Source organism: Perognathus longimembris, chromosome 26, assembly GCF_023159225.1.
Source record: "Perognathus longimembris pacificus isolate PPM17 chromosome 26, ASM2315922v1, whole genome shotgun sequence".
Taxonomy (NCBI): domain Eukaryota; kingdom Metazoa; phylum Chordata; class Mammalia; order Rodentia; family Heteromyidae; genus Perognathus; species Perognathus longimembris.
Window position 1 is genome coordinate 7,803,573 of NC_063186.1, and position 22,197 is coordinate 7,825,769.

The window sequence follows — 22,197 nt, forward strand, 5'->3', positions numbered from 1 at the left end:
GGAGCCCCCCCTGCCCCCTGCCTTGCTCTGGGAACAAGCACACAGGTCTATCCTATGCATGTATACACAAGGGCTTGCCTCATTCGCATAAGCCAACAGCCAGGGAGGTGGGGGATACCCCAGAACCAGATTCTGTTAAGAGAAGACCCCTCTACTTACCGGGGCAGAATTCGGGGTGGAGGGGTGGCCACCCATAGGTTTACCACAGGTCCCATCAACTCCCACCCCCGACACACACCTCTGCCTCTCAGCTCTCTTGCTGCTTTTTCTCTTCCTGGTGTGTGTGCATGTGTGTGCATGTGTGTGTGTGCGTGTGCATGTGTGTGTACATGCAGATTATAGAAGTCAGTGGAAATAAAGCCATACAGTGAACCCCCCCCCCCCCAACAAGCTCTGGCTGTGATCTCCTGAGCGCCTCCCCTCCTCCTCCCCCTCTCCTCTCCCCTCCCCCCCACTGCCTGCCACGGAGGCCCCTCCCCCACTCTGGCAGGACCAGATGGTTCCCCCCACTCCCCCCCACCCCCTGCCCCTGCCCTTTGTCCACCGGGACAGATGGAGGGAAAAGGGAGACTGGGTTCCCCTCCCACCCACACAGGCTCAGGTGCCAAGAGACTCCGCCGGAGGGGGGGGGAGGGCAGGGGGGGGAGGGGGAAGGGGAGGTCAGTGGGACCGGGCTGAGCCGATTACAGAGGAAAGGGGGGGAGGGGGGAGGACTTGGAAACAGCTCAGCACCCCCCCCCCATCTCTTCCCTAGTAAAGGATTGGAAGGCCGTGCCCCATCCCTAGAACTCCCAGAAGGAAGTCTGGAGGTAGATTTTTTTTGGGGGTGGGCGGTGTATGGAATCACTCAGGGGGTGTGTGTGGTTGCAGTAAGGGCCCCATGGCCCCCCAGCCCCCCCCCCCGCCCCTCCTCCAGCCCGGGTGGGAGAGCCTGTCCCACCCTGCAGAGCAGGCCCTGGCTCAGGCTTGGGTGCAGGGGCAGGAGGGAGGTGCCGAAGGACGTCAGCGGAGCCGGGGTGCTGGGGTGCAGTCGAGGGGCCGAGCTGGGGTGGGGGGGAAGGGTCAGGGGCTGGCGCTGGGACCCGGGGCACAGGCTCAGCAAAGGCCCAGGGGCCGGGGTGAGGGGCACAGGGCACATCAAAGGCGGGGGGGGGGGCGCATCAAAGGGGGGCCGGAGTCAGGGGCTGGCGCTGGGCTTGGGGCTCAGGTGAGGCCCGGGGGCCGGGGTCAAGGGCTGGGGCTGGGATGAGGGGCGCAGGGGGCTCAGCTGAGGCTCGGGGGCCGGGGTCAGGGGCTGGGGCTGGGCTTGGGGCCGGGATGAGGGGCGCAGGGCCGGGGTCAGGGGCACAGGGCCGGGGTCAGGGGCGCAGGGCCGGGGTCAGGGGCACAGGGCCGGAATGAGGGGCGCAGGCCCGGGGTGGGGGGCCGGGATGAGGGGCGCAGGGGCTCCGCGAGGCCCGGGATGTAGATAGATGCAGCTTGGCAGCTGTGCGGGGGGCGGGGGGGTCACCCCCGCCCCCCCTCCCTTCCTCCCTCCCGCTCCCCCTCCCCTCCCGGAAGCGGCGGGCGCGGGGGGCCGGGGCGGGGCGGGGCGCGCGGCTGCGGCACTGGGGCGTCCGTCCCCGCGTGCGTGCGTCCGTCCGTCCGTCCGTCCGTCGGTGCGGGGCGGGGCGGGCCCGGCGGCGGCGGCGGCGCTGTAATCGGATCCGGGGAGGGCGGGCGGGGCGGGGTGGGGCGGGGTGGGGGGGCGCGGAGCCGGGCTCCGGGCCGGCCGGGCTCGGCGCGCGCCTGTCAAACCCCTCATTGTTCGCAGCTGATGTCACCGGCCGCGGCGAGCGGCCGCCTCTCCCGGGGACAATGTGGCTCTGAGCGGCCCCGCCGCCCCGCCGCCGCCGCCGCCGCCGCACAGCCCCGGAGAGGTAGGCGCGGGGCGGGGGGCGGGGGGCGCCCGGGGCGCTGGGGGTGCGGGGAGCCCGCGTCCGCGCGCGGGGCCTGCGGCGCTGGGGACCGCGGGGGTGGGGGGGTCCCGGGATCCCGGGGTGCGGGGTCCCGGGGTGCGGGGCCTGCGGCCCTGGGGACCGCGGGGGGGTCCTGGGATCCCGGGGTGCGGGGCCTGCGGCGCTGGGGACCGCGGGGGTGGGGGGTCCCGGGATCCTGGGGTGCGGGGTCCCGGGGTGCGGGGCCTGCGGCGCTGGGGACCGCGGGGGGGGGGCGGTTCCAGGGTGCGGGGCTTGCGGCGGAGGGGTCCGGGGTGCCAGGGTCCTGGGGTTTCCGGGGTGCCGGGGCCTGCGGCGGAGGGGTCCCGGGGTCCCCGGGGCCTGCACAAGTGTGGGAGCCCTGGGGGTTGGGGGTGGGGGGCACTCGTTCTGCTAGAGGAAGCCCTGGCACCAAGGAGGGGTGTCCTGGATCTTTAGGTAGCGGATTTGAACCCCCACACCTCCATAGACACACACGCACACAATCGGGGTCTGGCTCCTACTGCTCCCCTGCATCTCTTGGTGCTCTCTCTCTCTCTCTCTCTCTCTCTCTCTCTCTCTCTCTCTCTCTCTCTCTCTCTCTCTCGCATCCCCCTTTTCCCCCCTCCATCCCACCCCCTTCCCTGCAGTCCCTCCAAAGAGCCAAGACCCAGCCCCAAGCCTCCGGGGCCGGCAAGGGAAAGGCAGCCGCCAGCTTCCCGGGCCTCGGAGCCGGAGCCGGGAGGGGAGGCTTAGTGGGGAGTGGGAGAAAAGGGGGGGGGGAACCCTGCCTGGACCTCGTGCAGAGGAGGGAGGGAGGCGCGCCCCCCTTCCTCACTCCCCTATCCCAGGCCCCGCCATCTTGAGACCTGTGGCACCCAAGGCCCCGCCCCACCCCGGCACCCCAATGGTCACCCCGAGGGGTGGGCGCACTGAGACCCACCAAGCTCCTGGGTGATCCCCTGCATGCTGGGCCCACAGAATACAGGGGTTCCCCCCCCTACAACACTTCCCCTCCAAGCCCAAGGCCCTTCCCCTCACGAAGCTGTGTGAGACCCCCCCCCCCCAAACTGAGTTCTGGCTTCAGATCCCAGCTTGCGGCCCTATTGTCTCCCTATGACCTCTCCAAGTCCTGGAACATCCTGGAACATTCCCCCCCTCCTCCCCTCCACCATCAACTTCCAAGCCGCCCCCATCCCCAGCCTTTTACACATTTACCCCCCCCCCCCTTTCTCCCACCTCCCTAGCCCTTCATCAGCATTCAGGCCCAGGCGGGCCAAACACAAGGGGATTGTTCTATCCGCACACTCGGGGGGGTGGGGGGCTGGGAGCAGACGGCCCACACACACCCTGGCAGGCCCCAGAGGCTGCAGAGAGGCCTGGCCCCACCCTGAATCCCCACACAGGCCTCTGTCCACTTTCCCTCCTCCCAGGACCGCCTCCCCCCCCCCCCCCCCCCAATCTCCATCAGCAGAACTGAGCCGGGGCTCAGCTCTTTGCGGGAGGAGAGAGACCCATGGATTTCTCCAGCTTGCCTCAGGCCTCTGCGCCCCAATCCTTCTCTCAAGGGGTCTCCATCTCTGGCCTCCTCCTCCTCCTCCTCCTCTTCCGGTTTCCCTCTGGATCCGGTGAGAGCTTGGCAAGTTGGGATGGGCTAACCCCCACCCCCCCAACTCCTGAAAGCTTTCGGCACACACCGGGGTGGTCCCCTAGAAACACACATCTCTCACGTGAGCAAGAATGCCCCCCCCTTTACACTTGGGAGAAAGAATGTGCACGGGCTGGGAACTTGAGGAAGGATCTAGAAAGGCCTTGCCTGCTTCTGCAAGGTGGCTGGGCCCTCAGCCCCAGGGTTCTGCGCCTAAAGGGTCTTTCATACCCCCCCCCCCGACTACTAGGTACCCTAACTTCTCCCTGTGCGTGGAGCCTGGGCCTGTCTCGAATTTCCTCTCTGGGTAGCAGCAAGACCGGCTCCAAAGTGCCCAATGGGGACTCTTGTGACTTGAGCAGTCATCTTTTTTGGGGTGTGTGTGTGTGTAGGAAGACCAGAGAGGCCTGAGAGGGCTTCCATCTGACTCTGGAAGGTTCCGGAGAGCTTGGCAAGAGGAGATGGCTTTTGAGAAGGATTTTTGACCGAAGGGGAAGAGGGCAGACTAGGCAGGAACATATGGGGGGGGGTGGGGGGGAGAAGCTGGGAAGACCTTGATCGCCTGCCCAGATCAGGCTTTTACGTTTTGATTCTTGGGGGCACTGGGCGGGGGGAACCCCAAGAAGTCTCTAGCATGGGGGATGGAAGCTAGAGGTTTTCCCAAATGGAGTGGCTCTCAGGGAGTGGGGCTGGGGTCGTCCTCCTAGAATGGAGTTTAGGCCTTGGGCCTGCCTTGATTTCCCTTGGCCATGAAGACTCTTTGGGGGGGGGGGGCGGGATGACTGCTCCCGTGACACTCTGAGGTAGCGTTCACATCGAGAAGCCGGAAGCTAGAGGAGAGGGACCTCAGGCTTTTCCCTACCCCCCTCCCTCCCAAACTAGGTAAGGCTGGTCATTCGGGAAGGCGGAGGGGCCGAGGCCCGGCCTGTGGGCCTGAGCCTGCTGGGCTGTTTTATTCTGTAGCAGGATCCCCATGGAGTGGAGGCCTAGCACCTACCCTAGCCACACCCTGCCTGGCCCTGTTACCCCCAGCCTCCCCGGGTGTGGTTAGCGGGTCAGGTGGGGGGGGGGGAATGTCAGGTAGGGGTGAGGTTGGAGGAGCTGGGGTCTGCCCTCTCTTCTGAGCTCAGGTGGATCTGCTGGAGGGTCTGGGAGAGCCCTGGGCATCCCCCAAGGGGCGGGGAGGGCCAGTCTACTTGAGTTGCCTGTTCCCAAGAGCCCTCCCCCCCCCCCCAGGATTGTTCTTGCTTCAGAACAAAGCCGTGGACACTTGATCCCTGTATATGTGTTAGGGGGGTGGGGGGGGAAGCTGGCTAAGCCCCCCAGCCCTTTGATTGGGCAGCTGTCAGGAGAGAGAGAGAGAGAGAGAGAGAGAGAGAGAGAGAGAGAGAGAGAGAGAGAGACAGCTGGGGGGGAGGGGCAGGAAGAGGATTGACTCCATTGCCTCTATTGCTTACACAGCTGTCACTCCTCCCCCTTTCCTCCCCCCCTCCCTCTCCCCCCCCTCCCCAACCCGCAGTGGCAGGAAGCCAGGCACAGAAGAAGCACAGGAGTGTCTGGGGTTGGGGGTCTTGGAGAACAAGAGGGAAGGGCCCCCCTCCCCCCCCCCAGGTCAGGAACCTTGGTTTGAGCTTGTTATGTCCTGCCAGGGAGGCCCTGCTGACGGGAGCGGGGGTGCTGGACACCCCTCAGAGGTGAGCTGGAGGTCAGCGTGGCACAGTGTGGATAGATGGCCTGGCAGAGCCTTGGGGCCCATCCGCCACTCACCCCGCAGACGGCACAGGTGGACAGAGGCTCGGGGCCTGTTGGAATTTAGGGCGCAATGGGTCTTGTTTCCCGTGGCAAGAACTCCAGTCCCGATCCGACTCCCCGTTTCTCCTGGAACCCCGGAAGAATGAGATGGCATGGGGAGTTGCGGGGGGGGGGGGCGGGCAAGGATCTGGTTTCCCTGCGGATGACTTTTGCCTTATAGGTGTCCCTGTACCCCCAGAAACATCTGTGAGCTTGAAAGGGTATAGATCTGGATAAGCTGTCATTCCATCCGTTAGCCAGGCCGAGGGTCTCCCAGACAGACAAATAAATCCACACAGAAGCGTGTCCGAAGGGGATGAACAGCCGGGCCACCGTGGGCTCACACCTGCCAGCCTAGCTACTCCAGAGGCCGAGATCGCGAGGGTCACGGTTCGAAGCCAGCCTAGGCAGGAAACGTCCGGGAGACGCATCTCCAAGGAGCCGTTCCCAGAGTCAGAACGTGGCATTGTGGCTCCAGCGGTAGAGCACTCGCCTTGAGGGGGACAGTGCCCAGGCCCTGAGTTCAAATCCTAGGACCAGTCTCCTCCTCCTCCTCTGCCCCCACCCCCCCGAAAAAGAAATCAAAGGAGCTGCAGATGGATGGGGTTTTACAGCAGGCTTGCAACTGGCAAGCAGGGCCCTGTGGGGCCCTCCGAGCCCCTGCTGTCTGTGACCTTGATAGATGGCGTGGACACGTGGAGATTTCCCGTCTATGTCTGAGCGTCGTTCTGTGGCCTGGCTGTGAACCGAGAGACACAAGGAGAGAGTGACAGGGCCTCACAGGCAGTGGCTGCCTCAAAGGTGCTCTGGGGCTCCTGTCCCCCAGGGACAGCAGCGAGCACGTCATCCTTTGATGGGGGGAAGTGCCGGCAGCCAGAGGAATGTCTAACAAGGGCAGCCAGCGTGAGGTTGGCCAGGACACCCAGAGCCACAGGCCGCGTCCTGACATCTAGCGCTGGTTTCTTACCCTCTGGCAAGCCCATGGCAGAACTCAAAGCAGGGGCAGGGTGCTGGGGGGGGGAGGGGGGGAGGGGGTGAAAGGGTTGTCACCTCCATGACATCGAAGAGGAATGGCGATTGCGTGCCACATACCCGGCTTACTCAGACTTCTATAAAAACGCCAGGCAAGCCGGGCACCGGGTGATTCACGCCTGTAACCACCCCCCCCCCAGCTACTTAGGAGGCTGAGATCTGAGGATCGGGGTTCGAGGCTGGCCCAGGGAGAGGGAAGAAAAGTCCGTGAGACTCATCTCCAATGAGCCATTGAAAAAGCCAGAAGGAAGAGGTGTAGCTCAAGAGGTAGAGTGCTGGTCTCTGGCCCGCCTCTAGCGGGAGCAATCTGTAGGGTTGGGACTTAGTCTAGGCCCGCAGTGGGTCCCAAGTAAGTCCTACACACTGTCCTCCTTGAACTGTGGTGCTGCAGCCAGCTCTCCTTGGTGGAGGATTTCTGAGGTGGATTAAGGTTCGGGATTAAGGGGTGTATAAAAGGGTTGGGTGGGGAGGGTTGGTAGCAGGCTAATCCTAGAAGCTAATCTCAGGCTCTTCAGCATTCCCGGCCTTGACAGTGCTAACAGCAGCCCACCAAATCCTTCTCTTACCCCTCACCCGGGGGTGGGGGGGGGGAGTGGCGGGAGGAACTGAGGCCAGGCCCAAGTGACTTTGTTTCTGGTATTTGGTAGAATATTCCAGGCCCAGAATGTGGCTAGCCTTGGAAGTTTTTGACCTCTTTCCTGTGCCTAGGGGTCATGGTTGGTGGGGGGGGGGGGGGGGTGGCAGGGAAGGTTCTGGAACCAGCCCTGGGTGGATTCTTGACCTTACCCCATGTTGAACCTGGAGCTGGGGGTGAAGGGTGGGGGGCTCCTGCTTCCCAAGCTTCTGTCAGGCAGCAGGAAGGCTGGGCCAAGGGCGCCCCTCTTCTAATCCAGGGCTGTTCCAGCTCTGTTTTTGGTGGGGCTGGCTTTGATCGGGCGATCCTCAGATCTCAGACTCCTGAGTAGCTCGGGTGACAGAAGCGTGCCAGGCACGCAGGCTGGTACCGGGGGCCTGAACTCGGGGCCTAGGCACTGTCCTTGAGCTCTTTCCACTCACAGCTGGTGCTGGGCCACTTGAGCTCCACTTGGATGGTCACTTGGAGAGAACAGCCTCAGGGGCTTTCCTACCTGGGGCTGGCTTTGAACCTCCATCCTCCCCTCTCAGCCTCCCGAGCAGCTAGGTGGACGGGCCTGAGCCCCCCGGCGTCTGGTTTTCACGTGTGGCATAACTTTTTTTGGGGGGGTGGGGGGGTGGGTAGGATTTGGCCTCCCTTTTACAGATGGGGGTTACCTGGGCCCGCATGGGTTCACTGACCCCTCTGGGCTGACCCAAGCTAGGGAGACCAGTGCGGAAAGTGCACGGATGCGGAGGCTGGCCCTTGTGTGTGGGGGGGGAGGGACGGCCCCTCCCTCCCTCCCGGGCTTGGAGTGGGCCGGGCTCTGACCGCGTTCTTCTCCCGGTCCCTGCCAGCGTGGAGCCGGTCGCAGCGTGGACGCACACCCAGGCCCAGGCCGCTGCGGCCCCAGCCCCGCCCGGCACCGGCACCGGCACCATGAGCGGCTCAGACGCGGGGCTGGAGGAGGAGCCAGAGCTCAGCATCACCCTCACGCTGAGGATGCTGATGCACGGCAAGGCGAGTGGGCGGGGCCTGGGGGAGAGTGGGCGGGGCTGGAGGAGAGTGGGCGGGGCTGGAGGAGGAGCCGGAGCTCACGCTGAGGATGCTGATGCATGGCAAGGCGAGTGGGCGGGGCGTGGGGAGTGGGCGGAGCTGAGTGGGCGGGTTTGGGGAGCGGGCGTGGCTGTCTGAGGAGCCAGAGTTCAGCATCACGCTCACGCTGAGGATGCTGATGCTCGGCAAGGCGAGTGGGCGGGGCCTGGGGGAGAGTGGGCGGGGCTGGAGGAGGAGCCGGAGCTCAGCATCACGCTCACACTGAGGCACGAGTGGGCGGGGCTTAGTGAGGGGGAGTGGGTGTGGCCAAGCAAGGGGCGCCTGCACGGCCTGGCAAGATGAGAGGGCTAGGCGAGAAGGTGTGGTCTGGTAAGGGGGTGGGCGTGGTCTGGCCAGGAGAGTGGGTGTGGCCCTGATGGAGTGGGCGTGGCCTCCGCGTCAGGTCAAGAACTAGGCTTCCTGGAAGCCTCTGTCTGCCCCAGTGAAGGGCAGGCTGGGCCTGGGCCTGGGCCCTCACTGACCCCACCCTTGGTCTTGTTTGCAGGAAGTGGGCAGCATCATTGGGAAGGTAAGGTGCCTTGGGGCGGGCGGCAGGGGAGGGTGGGGGGGTCAGCCCAGGGTCAGAGGTGGTGAACCCTTGAGGCTAAGAGCCAGTTGTTGCTTGTTTTGTCTCCCACAGAAGGGAGAGACAGTCAAACGGATCCGGGAACAGGTGAGGAGGGGTTTGCAGAGAGGCTGGGCCGGGGGGATGGTGCCCAGTGGGGGGGGTGGGAGCTGATGGGGTGGGGAGGGGGCTCCCTGCCTCCCCCCCGCCCCCCCTCCCCGTCTCCTTCCTTGGCCCAGTGGGGAAGGCAGGTGGACGGCTGGCATCGGGGTGTCTCGTCCTGTGTTCCACAGAGCAGTGCTCGGATCACCATCTCTGAGGGCTCCTGCCCGGAGCGCATCACCACCATCACCGGCTCCACAGCCGCCGTCTTCCACGCCGTCTCCATGATCGCCTTCAAGCTGGACGAGGTCGGTGCGGGCAGGGGCCCCGGGAGGGCTGAGCGGGGTGGGGTTGACGGGGAAGAACTTGACTGGGGCTACAGGCGATGGCTGATTCCCGGGCTGGCTTGGACCTGTGACCCTCAGATCTCAGCCTCCCGAGTTACCAGGATGACAGGCGTGAACCCCCCAGTGCCCGGCTTGGTGGCGCTTGACTAGGGATAGGAGCGGAAGGAAGGAAGAAGCAGGCGTAGTCAAACCCTCCCTCGCCACCCCCCTCCCCATCTTCCTGCCACAGGACCTTTGCGCTGCTCCTACAAATGGTGGCAATGTCTCTAGGCCTCCTGTGACCCTGCGCCTTGTTATCCCCGCCAGCCAGTGTGGCTCGCTGATCGGGAAGGCTGGCACTAAGATCAAAGAGATCCGGGAGGTGAGGAGAAAGGGACGCTGAGAGGGGAAGCCGGGCTTGTGGCTTTGAACCTTGGGGCCGGGGGGGGGGGGGGGGGGGAGCTCTGAGCCTGGCAGGCTTGCTGCTTTTAGACTTCGAATTGCCAGAAGTCGTCATTTGCTTTGGCCTTGCTCCTCTCTCTCTCTCTCTCTCTCTCTCTCTCCCTTCCCTCCTTCTCTCTCCTCTTTCTTCTCTCTCTTCCAGCCCCTCTGACAGCCCTAGCCGGGGCCTGACGCTCTCAGTCTTTCCCCAGTCTTAGCCTCCTCCCCGGTGCCGCTGGGATTACAGGCGTGCACGCCCATGCTTGGCTGCAGCTGTTGCTTTTCCTCCTCGTAGACCACGGGAGCCCAGGTGCAGGTGGCAGGGGACCTGCTGCCCAACTCCACGGAGCGTGCGGTCACCGTGTCTGGGGTCCCGGACGCCATCATTCTGTGTGTGCGCCAGATCTGTGCTGTTATTCTGGAGGTGCCGTCCTGGGGAAGGGGAGGGGAGGGGCGGGGAAGGGGAAAGAGGGGGAGCCCCGTGCTCTGTGGATGTCGGTGACATGGGGAATTCTGAACTCCAGGGCATTTATGGCGGGAGGGGGGGAAGGAGAGGCGTGGGGAAGGCTTTGAGGCCACTGGGCTCTTGCTGGGGGATGGGGGGGGTCATAGGAACTGAATGGGGGGGGCGCTTTGTGTCTTGCAGTCCCCACCCAAAGGAGCCACCATCCCCTATCACCCCAGCCTCTCCTTAGGTTCTGTCCTCCTCTCAGCCAACCAGGTGAGATGAGAGGGGGCTGGCAGGAAGAACGGGGGTGGGGCGTGAGGATAGGGGTCCTGATGGTGTCATAGTGACCCCCCCCCACTTTGTCACCTACAGGGCTTCTCTGTCCAGGGTCAATATGGAGCCGTGACCCCTGCTGAGGTGAGTGAATGGGGCCCCCAGCCCAAGGCTTCCCTTCTTCGACTACCTGATGACCTCTGACCTCTGACCTCTGACCCCCAGGTCACCAAGCTCCAGCAGCTCTCAGGCCACGCCGTCCCCTTCGCCCCGCCCACTGTGGTGCCAGGTTCGTTGACGCCCCCCAGAAGAAGGTCGGGCAGCCTTCCTTCTTCTTTCCAGTCGTCCTGGGGCTCCAGCACTAATGGCCTTTTTTTTTGGGGGGGGGGTGGCGGGGGTGTTCATTGGAGAGAAAAGAATCTTCCCCAGGCTGGCTTTGAACCACCCTCCCTGCTTAGCTCTCAGTGTCCTGGGTAGCGAGGGAGCCTGGCTCTGAGCAGCCCCCCCCCCTCCACTTCTTGAACAGACCTAGACCTAGGCCCCCCAACTCATGTCTCTCTTCTTCCCCCCGGCCCCCCCCCCCTTCACCCCAGGACTGGATCCTGGCACACAGACCAGCTCCCAGGAGTTCCTGGTTCCCAACGATGTGAGTGCATGGGGTAGGGGTGGGGTGGGGAAGCCGGGGGGGGGGTGGTGGGGGGGACACACTGGGGCCTTACACCCCGCTTTCGTGGTGCCGTTCTGCCCTCGCCTCTAGCTGATCGGCTGCGTGATCGGGCGCCAGGGTAGCAAGATCAGCGAGATCCGGCAGATGTCGGGGGCGCACATCAAGATCGGGAACCAGGCGGAGGGCGCTGGGGAGAGGCACGTGACCATCACCGGCACCCCGGTCTCCATCGCCCTGGCTCAGTACCTCATCACTGCCTGGTGAGCCCAGGGTGGCTGCCCCAGGGGCGGGGCGGGGCGGGGAGGGGCCCGCCCACCCCCTTCCTCCTGGGATTGGTCCTCTGCGTCCCCTAAGGCCCGCCTTCTCCTGTGGCATCCTACCCATGCCCCTCCCACTACCCAGCCTGCTTGCCCTTGCTGCCTCTGTGTGTGCGTGCGTGTGTGCGTGTGTGTGCGTGTGTGCGTGTGTGTGTCTGCATTGCCACTGCCAGCACTGAGGTTTGAACTCAAGCCCTGGACACTGTCCCTTAGCTTTTGTTTTGTTTCATTTTTTTTTGTTTTTGTTTTATTTGCCAGTCCTGGGCTTGAACTCGGGGCCTGAGCGCTGCCGTCCCTGGCTTCTTTTTTGCTCGAAGCTGGCGCTCTACCACTTAGAGCCACAGCGCCACTTCCGGTTTGCCTCGTGGAGCTGAGAGTCTCACGGACTTTCCTTCCCCGGGGTTGGCTTTGAACCCCGATCCTCAGATCTCAGCCTCCTGAGTGGCTAGGATGACGGGCGCCAGCCACCGGCGCCAGGCCCGCAGCTGGCTCTATTTCCTAGGTTTTCTCCCCCCCCCCCCCGCCCCCACTGCTGGATCGGCTTGTTCCTCCCCCCCCACCCTTCCACCCCTCCCTCTCCCCTCCCCCCCACACCACTGTACCTCCTTGTCCTTGGGTGGCCGCCCCGTCTCACCCCCACCTTTCCCCCCCCTCCTCTCCCCTCTCTGCAGTCTAGAGACGGCCAAGTCTACCTCTGGGGGGACACCCGGCTCAGCCCCCGCAGACCTGCCCACCCCCTTCTCACCGCCCCTGACGGCCCTGCCCACGGCACCCCCGGGCCTGCTGGGCACGCCCTATACCATCTCCCTCTCCAACTTCATCGGCCTCAAACCTGTGCCCTTCCTGGCTCTACCACCCGCGTCCCCAGGGCCACCACCGGGCTTGGCGACCTACACGGCCAAGATGGCAGCCGCCAACGGAAGCAAGAAAGCCGAGCGGCAGAAATTCTCCCCCTACTGAGGCCCACGGAGGCCCCGGTGGGGGAGGAGGAGGGGGGCAGGGGCTGCCCATGTATCCTGCCTTCCCCTAGAGGGGTCAAAGGGGGGGGGGTCCCAAGCGCACCCCCTCATGCCAGAAGAAGCATGGCTGCATCCTTTTCCCTCCAGGCCCTGGGTCCTCTCAGAGAAAAAAGGGGGTTTGGTTTCTGACCTGGGTGTTCTGGGAACTGGGGCAGCCCCCCCCCCACACCACCCGGGGCAAGGGGGGGTGTCGCCCACACCCCCACACACACACCCCCTCTCCGCTCTGTGCTTGGATTACAGGGAACAGCCAGAGGGGCTCCCCGCTTCCCTCCAAGGGAGCTGCCGCATAAGCTGGGGGGGGGTGGGTGGTGTCCTGGTTCTGCTGCCCTGGTGGGGGATCGAGGAGGAGGAGGAGGAGGGGGGGGCTGAGGGGCGGCTGGGGCCCAACTTCTCCACCCCACCCCCCACCCCCTACTCCCATCCTCCCCACCCCTGCATTTTCCTGCTGCTTTCACTGATAACCCTTTTTTTGACTGGAATGGACTAGCTGGGCTTGTCGGGGACAACCCAAAGAAAGAGGGGGGCTCTGCCTGTAGCCGGGGGTTGGGGAGTGGTCTGGGCAGGGTGGGGTGGGGTGGGGGCAGCAGCAGACACTCTGTACAGTTTTTTTCAGTCCCTGTTTTTGAATAAATATTCTCAGCGACCAGACGAGCGTGAGATGTACTGATGTTGGGGTGGTGGAAACAACAGCAAACAGCAACACAACTCTGCAGAAAAGGAGTCCTCCAGCTCTCTGTGGGGGCTTGAACCCCTTTCCCTATGCCAGTTTCGGGGGTGGGGTGGGGGGGGTGAGGGCGGTCTCTTGCTTCTAGCGTCACACGGATCCAGTGGATGTGTTCTTGGAAGCAGGTGGAAGTTTCCAGAGCTCGTCTCTGGGGCGGGTGTCAGGGAAGTCCTTCTGACTGTCTCTCCTCCGGTTCTTCCTGCGGTGGTGGTGGCTGTCACCGAGGCCTGGTGATGATCCCTTAGGGTCCTCTTAGGTATCCTGCCCCTCCTTCTCCTTGGGCTAGGAACCCTCTAGAAGTTTCTAGAAGCCCTGGCCCCAAGGGGCTCAGGAACAAAGGAGCTTGGAACGCCCTGGATCTCGGGTGGTCCCTGGCAGGCCGGGGCTCTGTCCTCCCGATCGGGGGCCCCGGGGGGTCTCCGGAGGCGCCGGAGGGGGGGCCAGGCGGGCCGGGGGCAGGCGGGGGAGCCCCGGGGCAGGGCCCGGCGGGCGAGGCGGCGCAGGGCCCGGCGCACCGGCCGCTGCAGGAGGCCGTAGAGCAGGGGCTGGGCGGCGAAGGCCGAGTAGGCCACCCAGGTGACGGCCGTCTCGGCCTGGGCGGCCCGGGCGGCGGGGGCCAGGCAGGCGAGGCCGTAGGGCAGCCAGCAGGCCGCGAACTGCCCGAGGGCCAGGCCGGGAGCCATGGCCGCTTTGCCCCCGGGCAGGCGGGCTCGGCGGAGGAGGGCGGGCGCCGGGGGCGGGGGCGCGGCCGCCCTCCGCGCCACCGCGAAGAGGCCGCCGTAGGCGCCCAGCAGCAGCAGGGCCGGCAGCACGAAGGCCAGCAGCGCCCAGAGCGGCCGGAAGGGCCCCAGCCCCCCCGCCAGCACCGAGCACCGGGCCGGGCCCGGAGGGGGCGCGGGGGGAGGGCCCAGCAGCGACAGCACCCCCAAGATCCCCGCCGAGGCCCACACGGCCGCCAGCACCAGCCCCGGCCGGGGCCGCGCGCCCGGGTGCAGGGGCCGCGCCACCAGCCGGTAGCGCGCCAGGGCCAGGGCGGCCAGGCCCAGCGTGCAGGCGGGCGGCAGCGCGGCCGACAGGAAGCGCGCGGCGCGGCACCCGGCGGGGCCCAGCGGCCGGCGGCCCAGCCCCGGGGGCCCGGCGGCCAGCAGGCCCAGGGGCACGAGGGAGGCGGCGGCCAGCAGGTCCACCACGCACAGGTGCGCCAGGTAGAGGGCGTCCCGCAGGCCCGGGGTGCGCACCACCACGATCAGCAGCGCCCCGTTCCCCAGCAGGGCCCCCACCTCCACCAGGACCCCCAGCATGAACCCCACCGGGCCCTCGCTCTCGCTCGGTGTCATCTGCAGCAGCAGCACCGTGCGGTTGGCCGCCATCGCGGGGTCCCCGGGCGAGGCTGCGGAGAGTGCACACGCGTGTGTGCACACGCACGCTCACGTCTGGAGTCCTAGCTGCTCCGGAAGACTGAGATCTGAGGAGCCACAGGTTCGAAGCCCCATCCCCCGGGGGGGGGGGCGGGCACAGAGAGATCCACAAGTCTTATCTCCAATGAGCCACCAAACCAAACCCACCCCACCCACCAAACACACACACACACCAGCCAGAAGGGGAGCCGGGGTTCGAGCGGTAGAGCAACCGACTCAGGGACGGTGTCCAGGTTCTGAGTTCAAGTCCCAAGGCTGGCATGAAGGAAAAGAAATTAAAAAAAAAAGAGTTTCCATCACCTGGTGTCTTCGTGCCTCCTAGCTCCTCCTCACCTCATCGGTTCTCCAAGAAGCAGCTTCTGTATTCCCCCCCCCCGGCTGTCATCTTGTTTTGGGGGGTGGGTGGGAGGAAAGGGGTGTCTGTGGTTGGCCCCCCCATTGGAAAACACAAGGCTCAATCTGCTCAGTCTGTCTTCTGGTCCCAGCCCAGCGGGAGCGGCTCAGCCTTGGTGGAGATGGTACTGGCTGTCACTCTGATGGTGGCCTTTGGAAACACAGAGCGTGGGGAAGGGGGGGAGGGAGGGAGGGAGGGAGGGGGGGGGCATGGCCTGCTGCCAGCCCTCCCTCCCCCTCCCCCTTCGAGGCCTACGCCAGCCGCCAGCTGGGAGATTGGAGGCTCAGCCTGGCTTTGCGCAGGCGCGGGCCGGGACCGGGCACCAGGTGACCCTCGTTGATAGGCATCAGAATAACTGTGTCCTGGGGGCAGAGGTCACTTCCTGCCTGCTCCATCTTCTCAACATCTTTCCCTGTGTTCATTTCTTCTTGTCTGATCTGCCCCCTCCCCCCACCCCGCAATCTATGTGTGGCTGGCTATAGACCGACACATGAACCCCGCACATATTCTAATCCATTGCGGTGGGGGGGGGCGGGACTCCCCACCACACCCCTTCTTATTGGCCTTCTCTGCCCCTCTTGGAGTGTCCATCTTCTTCCAAGTCCACTGGGCTTCCAGCCACGGCTTGCGGTTGCTCTCACCTGTGAAACCATGTCCCGCGATCTGTGCGCACGCTCTGTTCCCTCGGCCTGGATACCCTTCCCTTGCATCTGCCCTGGGCTCTGTGTGTGTGTGTGTGTGTGTTAGGGTTTGAACTCAGGGCCTGAGCACTGGCCTCTGAGCATTTTCCACTCAAGGCTAGCGCTCTATCACTAGAGACACAGCTCCACTTCCAGCTTTTTTGGTGGTTCCCTGGAGACCAGAGTCTCACAGACTTTTCCTACCCCGGGCTGGCTTTGAACCGCGATCCTCAGATCTCAGCCTCCTGAGGAGCTAGGGATGACAGGCGTGAGCCACCGGCACTTGGATTGATACTATTATTATTTAATTTTATTCCAGTCCTGGGGCTTGAACTCAGGGCCTGGTGTCTCTCGCTCTAAGCTCTTTTGCTCAAGGATCGCTCCCTACCATCTTGAGCCACAGCTCCACTTCTGGCTTTGGGTGGTTCACTGGAGATAAAGAGTCTCACCGATTGATTTCCTTGCCCGGGGCTGGCTTCGTTCAAACTACAGTCTTCAGATCTCAACCTTCCAAGTAGCTAGGACGAAAGGCACGAGCCACCAGCGCCCCGTTTGATTGGTTGATTGATTGATTGACTGATTGAGATGGGTCTTTGTGGGGCTTTGAACTCCTGGGCTCACGCGATTCTCTCGCTCAGTGCCCTGACTAGCTGGGATGACAGGTGGATGACAATGGGCCTGTCGCGTGTTATATTCTTCGCGGTCACTCCAGTCCCCAGCAAGGCAGGCAGGCGGTTCAGAGGTGAACTTCCAGCAGGTAGCGTAGGCAGCACTGGCTCTCCCGGTAGATGAGGTACTCGCTCTGGGAGAAGCTGGAGCTGCTGAACTCCGGGCAAGGCCGGGGCCGGCCCTGGGGCACAGACACTTTCTGCCCATCCAGCTGCAGCTCGATGTCCAGGGCTGGATCTGCAAGGCACAGAACGGCTCACGATTGGTCCAGGGAACCCACTATACACCGCAGCGGGGCTTGAACCCAGGGCCTCGTGCTCACAACTGGGGGTTGTGCTCCAGGCTGGCTGCTCTACCGCACAGCTCATGGCTCCACTTCTGGCTTTCTGGTGGCCCGCTGGAGGTAGGAGGCCGACAGACTTTCCCGCCCAGCCTAGCTTCCAACCTCAGCCCTCAGATCGCAGCCTCCCAAATACCCCACAAGACCCCTACCTCCAATGAACCAGCAAAAAGCAGGGCTTGGGGGCGTGGTTCAAGCGGTAGAGCACCCGCCAGACGAAGGAACGTAATGCCTGTGTTCGAGTCCGAGTACTGACACACACACACACACACACACACACACACACACACACTTCCTTTCTACCTGTCGCCCTTCCATCCTGAGCAGCTCACCAGGTTCCGTGTGGCCTCTGGCAATGACACTGTCGAAGCCGGGCGGGGGGCGTCTCAAGCCGGGCTCATCCGTGGTGATGTGGTATTCTTTGCCTAGGGCCACCTCGCCCAGAAACATGTAACCCACTTGGTGGGTGCCACAGCGCACTGGAGAAACTGGGGAGCAGCCAGGGAGTTTGGCTATGGGGTGCTAACTCAGCCCCCTGCTGACTCTTCCTGCCCCCCCCAAAAAGACACCCCCACTTGCTTGGGCCGAGCACCTGTTCGTGCTCCTAGCTGGTACCCTGGGGGCTCACGGCCTGTCATCCTAGCGACTCAACAGGATCACGGTTCAAAGTCGGTCTGGGAAGGAAAGTCCGCGAGACTCTTTTTTTGGTTTTGTTTTGATTTTTGCCAGTCCTGGGGCTTGAACTCAGGGCCTGGGCGCTGTCCCTGAGCCTCTTTGTGCCCAAGGCGAGCGCTCTACCGCTTGAGCCACTTCCAGCTTCCGAGTGGTTCACTGGGGATAAGAGTCTCACAGAGACTTTCCTGCCCGGGCTGGCTTCGAACCTCGATCCTCAGACCTCAGCCTCCCGAGAAGCTAGGATGACAGGCGTGAGTCACCAAAGCAAAAAGCCAGAAGCGGCTAGAGCACTGGCCTGGAGGATAGTGTGCCCGGGCCCTGAGTTCAAGCCCCAGGAGGACTGGGCTATTTTCCACGTCCACTGGGGATCTGCCCCCAGCGTCTGCCCCAGACACGGCTGTGGGCCCTGGATTTGTGCCATGCCCGCCCCCCACCCCCTCACCATACGAGGCTGACTTGCTGTTCTCCGAGGCGAAGTAGATGCCCCGGCCCACGCGGCCGCCCGAGTGGGGCATGATGCGCAGCCCCTGGGTGAGGACCGCAGCCACCACCGCCACCTGGGTCCCGTGCCAGAGCAGCCTCCGGTTCCCCAGCGCGGCGTGGGCCTGGAACCTGCACTTCTGAGCCAGGGAACGATGGGAAAGTCAGCCCCACGGAGCACACGCCCCCCCCACCCCCCGCCCATCATCATCCCAGCCACCCGGGGAGGTTGAGATCTGATGATCGGGGTTCGAAGCCAGCCTGGGGATGCGGGGAGGGGACTCTCCCTCACCTCCCCTTCTCGGTCCACCCTCCAGACATGCTTCAGAGCGGGGCACCTGGGGCTGCTTCCGGTCTGTTCTAAGTAGGTCCGTATCACCTGCAAGCAGAGCGGAACCCTAAGGACTGGAAGAAGGAGAGCGAGATGGCTCCCGGCCGGCCTTACCTTGTACTCGGGCTCCTCAGGCTCCAGCAGCTGCAGCTGGCATCGGAGGAGCTGGTAGTTCTGATCCAAGGGGTGCGGCGGTGTCTCCCCCACTTCCTCCTTCCCAGGGGCCGCCTGGAGGGCCTGGGCCAGCTCGATGTCTGCCAGCACCTAAGACCAGGCACACTGGAAATGTGTCTGTCCACCAGTCCGTCCCCACCCCGTCTGTCTATCTGGCCTTCCTCATCATCAAAGTCTCTCTTTCTGGGGATTTTTTTTATTATAATTAATTTTGGTCGGTCCTGGGGCTTGAACTCAGGGCCTGGGCGCTGTCCCTGAGCTCTTCAGCTCAAGGCCAGAGCTCTACCACGCGGGGACACAGCGCCACTTCCGGTTTCCTGGTGGTTCATGGGAGATGAGAGTCTCACAGACTCTCCCGCCCAGGCTGGCTTTGAACCGTGATCCTCCGATCTCAGCCTCCTGAGGAGCTGGGATGCCGGGCGTGAGCCACCGTCTTGGGGCCCCGGGGGGAGGGGGAGCACGGGGGGGGGGGTCTGGGCAGCACCCTTACCAGCAACATGTCCTTCTTGGCCTGCACCATCTCCAGGGAGTCGATGGACGGAGGCCTGCGGCGGCCAAAGTTGTGGGGGATGATGGTGTAGAAATGGGAGGACAGCTCTTCCAGGCCGGGGCTGCGGGCAGGGGGGGCTTTCAAAGCCACTTCTAGGGCCTCCAAGGCCTCGAAGCCCTTGGCAATCTGCTGCTTGCTCAGTTTCCCCAGGGGCATCTTCTTCACGTCTAGGCGGAGGGAGGCACGGGGCGTTAGATCTAGGACCCCCCCACTACCCTGGTGTGTGGGGACGGGGGTGTGTGTGTGTGCTACCCCCAGATCTGTCTTCTCACACTTACCCAGATGCATCTGCGTCATGGCGTTCTTGAACATATCCTTGCTAAAGATGTTGAGGATGAGTTTCTGGGTGGCGGGGTCCAGGGAGCAGGGCTTGGACACCACCAGGCTCTTCCCTGGGCCTCCGTCCACCTGAGGGGGAGAGAGAGCCCCGCTGGGCAAGGTCACCGGGCAAGGTCATTTCCACAGGGAGGCTGGCATTTGAGCCTGTGGGCTTGAACCATGGCAGTGGAATCGACTAGTGCTGGATCTTACCCAGGGCCCCCCCCCACCCCTCAGCTGGAGAGGGGTGACCCCAACTTTACCTTCACGACCGCTTCCTGGGACTCTCGGTCTGCCTGTACTTCGATAAGTGTGTACTTGCCAGGGCGGGCCACAAACCGGTCTCGCTGTGCCCAGTTGTTTTTGGTCTTTTCCCGAAATTTCCTCTCGAAATCCTTCTTTGCATCTTCCAGGCAGGCGAAGGGGGAGATCTTGGATTGGCCCACCTCTCCCTGAAAGTGACAGCCTTCAGGATGGAGGGAATGTGGCCATCTTTTTTGTTGTTGTTGTTGTGGTCAGTCGTGGGGCTTGAACTCAGGGCCTGGGTGCTGTCCCTGAGCTCTTCAGCTCAAGGCTAGCGCTCTACCACTTGAGCCACAGCGCCACTTCCGGCTTTCTGGTGGTTCACTGGAGATAAGAGTTCACAGCCTTTCCATTCCAGGCTGGCTTTGAACCGCAATCCTCAGATCTCAGCCTCCTGAGTAGCTAGGGTGATAGGCGGGAGCCACAAGTGCCTAGCTTCACCCAACATATTTGCCGGCCCCCCGTGTTTGGCCGGCTCCTGGATTGCCAGGCCCTGCGTAGCTGGAGGTAGAGGGGAGCCCTCAGCAGCTACAGTGTCTATTTGGGGACCATAAACTCAGCCAGGGAGGGGGGCGGGGAAGGGACAGGGCACTTACCACCCGGCCCCAGCGGTTCCAGCACACGAAACCACTGCCCTTGGTCAACAACTGGATGATATAGAACTTGTTATGATTGCACCCGATGCTGGTTTGGTTCAAGGTGCAATCATAGTCCTCGTGTACCTGAGAGGAAGTGAGGAGAGGCAGGAAGAAGGCCTGAGGTGTTGGGGGGGGGGGTTGGGGGGCCCTTGGAGGTGGGGGGGAACGGGGTAGCAGGGAGTCAGGGCCCTCCCTCCAGTGTGGTAGGGCAGGCCTCTTCTGGGCCAGGCAAAACCCATTTGGATCTGATGAGATCGAATTTTTGTTTTTCATTTTTGGTGCTGGTACTGGGTCTTGAACTCAGGGCCTGGGCACTTGATTCCTTTTCTGCTCAGTGCTTGGTGCTCTCCTCCTGAGCCACAGTTCTCCTTTTTCCTTTTGCCGGTTCACGGGAGATAAGGAGTCTCACAGAACTGCCCAGGCTGACTCTGAACCCCCATCCTCAGATCTCAGCCTCTTGAGTAGCTGGGATGACAGGCGTGGACGCCTGGCTAGACCTGACCTCTGCTGCCATGTCTGGGGGGCTTACTTGGAGACCCTGACATACCCCGATTAGAGCTGGGCTCCTAGGCAGGTGGGGGGGGGAGAGGCTTGGGCATAAACGGGGCTACAGCTCACCTGGGTGTCAGGGTTTTGGCTCAGTGGGCAGAGGGGGTCCACGCGGCATGTGCGCTCCTCTGCGGGGGAGCCGAAGTTGTCTTCCTCCCCTCCACCGCCCTGCTGCCCCTTCTTCTTTCTCTTCCTGAGGTCCTCGGGCTGCACCGGACACTTCCGTTTTGGAGCCATGGCGTCCCTGGAGCATGCAGAGGGTTTTTGGGGGGGATGGTGTTCAGGGGATCAGGTTTTCACGGCCTCTGCATGAGGCTAGCACCAACCTGACACCCCCCCTCTCTCTCCAGGCTTGCCCTTTTTTTTGGGGGGGGGGAAGGGAGTGCTCCCTGTATTTCCTGCTACCTAGATGGTCCCCCTTTTCCAGCCTGGGAACTCAAACCGGCTCCGCTGGGTGCCCCAGATCCACTCCTTTCTCCAAGTCAAGAAGCCTTAGGTCAGGGTGGATCGGGTGGGGCCCATTCTGATCCAGAAAAGAGATTTTCAGGGTGCCCCGGAGTGGGAGGAAAAGTGAAAGGAGACTCTCTATCCCTCCCACAGGCTGGTTCCAGACACTCCCTCCTTTGTCAGCTGGCCGGGGAACCTGGCAAAGCTTCCCGGGCTGAGTCACGCCAGCCACAGGGGGAGGGCAGCGGCGGGCTCCCGGGGGGCCCCCTACTTCTGGGTCAGATCGCCTTTTCCTAACCTACTTAAGGGATCTAGGGTGCCGGGCAAAGTTCCAGTGTGTGTTGGCCCTGCCCTGCCAAAGGGCCCCGGCTGGCACAGATCTGTGGGTCATCTCACAGGGCAACTTACCCGGGGTCGGGGGCGGGGGGGGGGAAGAGAAAGCAGGACCCGTGGGGAGAGATGGCGGCCAGGAGCTTGCTGTGGGCACCTCCCCAAGTGTCTGAACTTGATGTAGACTGGGTCTCAAGGAGGGAGTTCCCAAGAATGAGGAAGAGGAGGAGGAGGAGGAGAGAGGGGTGAACGCAGGGCCTGGGCACTTGATGCTGGGGTATCCCAGCTATTTGGCCGCTCGTGGGGTGAGTCAGAAACCAAGGCAGGCAGGCCCAACTTGGTGGCCTTGGTGTCCACAAATGGACAGGAAGTGGATGGACATCCCCCAGACCCCGGGGCGGGGGTGGGGGGTGGGGAGCTGGCCTGCTCTTCATGCCGCCTGTCAGCCCACCCGTGCAGCTATCATGTGCCCAGTGACCTTGTCCCCCCAGTGAGGGGTTCTGCCTGGGTTCCCCCCCACCCCACTCTGTTCCTACAGCTAGGCTGCTTCACCCTGCTCTCCGCCCTTTGAAACTTGCAAACCCCGCATCTCTGCCGCCTCCCAGCGGCCACAGGGCGCAAGCTCAGGGAAGAGTCCTGGCTCCAAACTCTCTCCACTCCGCCAAGCCAGGCCAGACGCACAGCGCATGCGCCTCAGCCTTCCCCTTCAACCGGAAGCGCCCGGGGAGAAGGCTACTCCAGCCTGCCAAGGGAGCCTATAGGAACTCCGGTGGGCGTGGCCTCCCGCGTCTGCCCTATGAGCGCTCGAGGGCGTGGCGGAACCGGCCGGAGGACCCAATGGAGAGGAGGGAGGCGGGCCCGGCTGGATGGTGGGAGCCAATC

The 22,197-nt window shown here is 63.7% G+C and overlaps 2 protein-coding genes across 9 annotated transcripts; one reads left to right on the forward strand and one right to left on the reverse strand.

The window, feature by feature from the left end:
• Positions 1-1,786: 1,786 nt before the first annotated feature.
• On the forward strand, positions 1,787-12,586 carry Pcbp4 (poly(rC) binding protein 4). Of its 3 annotated transcripts, none has more exons than XM_048335026.1 (13): positions 1,787-1,919; positions 7,897-8,059; positions 8,640-8,663; positions 8,775-8,807; positions 8,993-9,109; positions 9,378-9,509; positions 9,864-9,992; positions 10,215-10,289; positions 10,389-10,433; positions 10,515-10,578; positions 10,883-10,935; positions 11,047-11,216; positions 12,142-12,586. In XM_048335026.1, the coding sequence occupies exons 2-13, from the start codon at positions 7,979-7,981 to the stop codon at positions 12,419-12,421; spliced, it is 1,203 nt and encodes a 400-aa protein (XP_048190983.1). In that variant the 5' UTR covers positions 1,787-1,919; positions 7,897-7,978; the 3' UTR covers positions 12,422-12,586. The 3 variants fall into 3 exon arrangements, with proteins under 3 accessions (XP_048190983.1, XP_048190982.1, XP_048190984.1); XM_048335025.1 differs by having other exon boundaries at positions 11,945-12,285; XM_048335027.1 differs by lacking the exons at positions 1,787-1,919; positions 7,897-8,059 and adding an exon at positions 8,251-8,285 and having other exon boundaries at positions 11,945-12,285.
• A 3,479-nt stretch (positions 12,587-16,065) lies between these two features.
• Parp3 (poly(ADP-ribose) polymerase family member 3) lies at positions 16,066-21,660 on the reverse strand. Of its 6 annotated transcripts, none has more exons than XM_048335016.1 (11): positions 21,414-21,660; positions 20,608-20,790; positions 19,948-20,073; positions 19,312-19,500; positions 19,009-19,138; positions 18,671-18,897; positions 18,121-18,270; positions 17,968-18,054; positions 17,638-17,815; positions 16,853-17,008; positions 16,066-16,417 (listed from the first exon to the last, which is right to left on the reverse strand). In XM_048335016.1, the coding sequence occupies exons 2-11, from the start codon at positions 20,773-20,775 to the stop codon at positions 16,248-16,250; spliced, it is 1,581 nt and encodes a 526-aa protein (XP_048190973.1). In that variant the 5' UTR covers positions 20,776-20,790; positions 21,414-21,660; the 3' UTR covers positions 16,066-16,247. The 6 variants fall into 6 exon arrangements, with proteins under 6 accessions (XP_048190973.1, XP_048190978.1, XP_048190977.1 ...); XM_048335021.1 differs by having other exon boundaries at positions 17,986-18,054; positions 20,608-20,783; positions 21,407-21,660; XM_048335020.1 differs by having other exon boundaries at positions 17,638-17,812; positions 20,608-20,783; positions 21,407-21,660.
• Between the last annotated feature and the right edge of the window lie 537 nt (positions 21,661-22,197).